This window comes from Chelmon rostratus, chromosome 19 (genome assembly GCF_017976325.1).
Source record: "Chelmon rostratus isolate fCheRos1 chromosome 19, fCheRos1.pri, whole genome shotgun sequence".
Classification (NCBI taxonomy): Eukaryota; Metazoa; Chordata; class Actinopteri; order Chaetodontiformes; family Chaetodontidae; genus Chelmon; species Chelmon rostratus.
In genome coordinates, this window is record NC_055676.1 from 11,246,965 (window position 1) to 11,250,713 (window position 3,749).

A 3,749-nucleotide genomic window follows, 5' to 3' on the forward strand; every position below is an offset into this window, starting at 1 on the left:
AAAACACACACATACAAGCAAGCACTTTTTAACTCCCCCACTCATCCCCTCTGGACTGATTTAGAGTGCTTACAGTGAGACCCCTGCTTTGACCCCTGCTGGCATCGCTCTGCAGTCCTAGCTCCTGTGATACTGATCCACCTTTAAAGTGCAGTTACACTTCTGGCAGTCTTTATGTGAGTGTGACTTTTCTGCCTCTGCATTCACAACAACGTGTCTGTATGTACACTCAGTGGCCACTGGTATTTAACATTTTTCCTCCTGAACACATTGAATTCTCTGAGGCATGAATTCAAGATGTTAAAAATGTTTTGTTCCGCGCCGGTTCGATAAATTCGATAAATTCCTGCAGATTTTTTTTTTTTCAGAGACTGCCTGATGCTTGTGCTGTGGTTGTCATGTTCCACCTCATCCCAAAGGTGCTCTACTGTTTGGAGTGCAGGCAGCCGGAATAAACACAAGCTTCTGTCACAGTGCTGGATCTTGAGATGAGTGTTTTGTCACACAGCCATGAGGAGATGCAGCAGCAGACTAATGATGCTTCTGTACACTGTGGCATTAAAAGTATAACATGTAGCATTTCCGTATTAAAATGTCTAAAAGCGATCACACCTATGGAATATATTTTGTTGATTTCATACTTATTCCAAATAATTGCAACAGTGTTCAAGAGAAATCTGTAATTTGTTCATTAATTTGGTCAGCTCTCACTTCTGAGAAAACACCAGCTGATATGTCACAGAGTGAGGAAGGAAGTTGCTGGCCAGCCACTTGTTTTGTTTACCATTGCTTGAGGTGGTCACTTGTGATGGCGCATGACTATTCATTTCATCAGTAACGCTTGTTTAACAATGTAGCCAACAACTCCCATGATCCCACGCGGCAGAAATTACATCCTGCTGGAACTCTGAACTCTGAGCCAATAAAAACGTCCTTACATCACCAGATTCTCCCTTTGACTCACAGGATACAATCTTTTTACACCACTTCAGAAAGGTATCAAACATGACCCCGGTCAGTCAAGGTCAAAGGTCAGAGGTCAGAGCAGGCAGCCGGGGAGAGCGAGGCAGCAGGAATCACTTTCTGTATGTGTGTGTTTTCCATTTGGACCTTACGCTTCTATTAGGTGATGTTTGTGTCAGTAACGAGCATCACGCCGCCGGGGGTTAAACAGTGTCCTAACAAACATACACACACTGTGTAACACATGTGGAGGTTTGCATGGTTTGGAGCTTTTTTTTTTAGTTTCTTTGTGCTGAGGCATCCAAATCAAGCAAACCTGGAGCAGTTAAGCTGCTGTTGGTATTAACAACAGCTTTTACGCTCCTGCTCTGACCCTAAATTTTATTCATATCCACTGGTATCTGTATCGACCTTCAGACCAAGGCTTTGTCAGCAAACTTTTCTTTAGCATCATTCATATACACATTTGAACATTAAAGGAAAACTAGACAATCAGGAAAAACTTCCCGTACATGCACACACTCATAACCTTAGTGCTTTTTCTTTCCCTTGGACTTCCACACTCTCTCTCCTTCTTTCTTTTATACACACATTATAACGTTAATTCATATATTTATGCATTCAGACATGTTTTTTATCAGTCGCACACACACACACTCATCTCACATTCAGCACAGAACAAAAAAACATGCACACTTACACACGTGTCCTCTTTACATAAGCACATTCATGTACATACATAGAAAAGAAGGGTATTGTTCAACGTAAATTAGAAAAAGCTCAGTTTTGAAAAGGCGTCTATTAGCTCTCGTACCTAAAACAAACATTTTACAGGGACTGGTTGGTTTGTGCCAGTAGTTTAGAGGGGAGCACGCAGAACAGTAAGGAAGGACGGACTGTTTTCTTGTCTATCCCATCAGGACAGTTAGAGTTCAGATGTCCTACCTTCCTTCTGCGGGTCTTTAATATCAGCAGTACAAAGACAGAAATAAATGAAGCGTTTCTTTTCTTTTTTTGTTTAACGTTTTTCTTTCTGTGACTGGTGGAAGCACAGTTTCTCTTTCTGGTGGTGCTACTGTACTTCATCTTGTGTTTTTCAGCCCCTTCTCATCAGCACAGCTGGCTGTAGTCATTCAGGTTGGAGAGGGGAAGAAATGGATGGGGGTGGTTAGCTCAGGAGGGGTGGGAACAGGGAAACACGAGGACATTTTTGATCAGAGAAACAAGAAACACAGTCTGTAGTAATGATCCTGGGATTTAACGGTCAATGTTCAAGTTAAAGTTATGGCCCAGCGGGTTAAGTTAGGTGTCCAGAGGTCTCAGCAGGCTGCACCGAGCTCCAGACTTGGTCTGGGGTCATCTGGATGACGGGGTTATCGGGTTAGGTGGTCTCCTTGCCCTGGGTCCCAGTGACGGTCTTGATGGAGCTGAGCGTCCGGTTGAACCAGGTCTTCTTGGCAGCCTGCACCTCGTTGAGGGCCAGACCCAGGTGGTGCTCCAGGTCCTGATTGAAGAGGAAAGAACTGTCACTGTGACTATCACACAGAACAACAGGAGACGAAACTAGTCTGCTAATAAATAAACAACGTTGGCTCTTGTTTTTTAACACTATGGATCTCTGTGTACTTTTGAAAACATCTAGTATCTGTTTTTGCCTCTTTGCCTTTCTAGTATCAGCAGTTTTAAACCCAATTCCCTTCCCATTCTTAGAAACCCCATAAATCATACGAAATCCTCATTTTCCTTTATTGACATCAGTCCCAATAAACTCACAGAGCTCTGCTGGTCAAAAACTTTATCATAAACAATTCGCCGTCTTTGTCTGGTCCTGTGCTGCTTCTGTTAGAATCCAAAACATGAGTTTTTCTTAGACTAACCAATTATTTCCAGACTAACCCGTTAAATGACAGAAACTGGGCCCACGTACATTTTTGAGCTACCATAAGTGTTTAAAAGCTCTCCTTGTTCATAAGGCAGCTCCTTCGTAATTCTATTAGACCTCAATGCTGCTTCAGACGCTGTTAATCACAGCTTGTGATCAATCATTTAATAAATTCCAGCTCACCAGTAATGCTTCCAAGTTCTTCAACCATATCTTGCTAGCTTATTTTCTGCTGAGATTTATGGAGCCTTGGCTGTCTTGGCACTCCTCTCTGGTGGTGTTTGTCAAAGACTGGGAGTCATGAGAGCAGAACTATGACCTCCTCTTTTACTGCTGTGCAGGTAGCTCTGTCTGTACCGTGAAAGCCGGTCGCCAAAACACCCCCCCCCCCAAATGAACTACCCGGCTGGAAATGATCTAGTCTCAATTCCCATCTCAGACTTTCTGACCCGTTATAAAACCAGCAGTATCCTCCACTGAGGCTGTCAAAGTCGTGCTGAATGTGTCCCCACAACAAAGGCCAATACAGCAGACTCACTGCCACAGTCCTGGATGTGAGACTCTCTCACTTCGAAGCTGTGTGCTGGCGTACCTGGATTTTGCACTCGGCCTCCACCAGCTGCAGTTTGGTCTGGGCTAGCTCCAGCTCCATCTCTCTCAGCTGGTTCTTCAAACCCTCCTTCTCCTCGTCCGTCTCCTCGGTCCCCCCAGCAGGCGCCGTGGTAACGGCGGCCCGCACGCGACCCTCTTTGTTGAAAAGAGCGCTGCACTTCTCACAGCCTTCCACTTTGGACTGGAGAAGGATGGAAGAGAGAAGAGTTTAGACAAAAAACGAGCCAATTACTGGCTTCTTTATAACAGTAACTGTGTATGTTCAAGCTTGAGGAGAGTAAAAAACATAAGT

At 44.2% G+C, this 3,749-nt stretch overlaps 1 protein-coding gene across 2 annotated transcripts in view; it reads right to left on the minus strand.

Moving 5' to 3' along the window:
* Nucleotides 1–321: 321 nt before the first annotated feature.
* The window catches only part of LOC121622644 (rab GTPase-activating protein 1), a 69,973-nt gene continuing 66,545 nt past the window's right edge, over nucleotides 322–3,749 (minus strand). For both annotated transcript variants that reach the window (XM_041959500.1, XM_041959499.1), the window contains 2 exons: nucleotides 3,438–3,638; nucleotides 322–2,467 (listed from right to left, as the gene is read on the minus strand). In XM_041959500.1, the coding sequence (XP_041815434.1) occupies nucleotides 2,345–2,467; nucleotides 3,438–3,638 (324 nt within the window). In that variant the 3' untranslated portion in view covers nucleotides 322–2,344. The remainder of the gene's footprint in view (nucleotides 2,468–3,437; nucleotides 3,639–3,749) is intronic.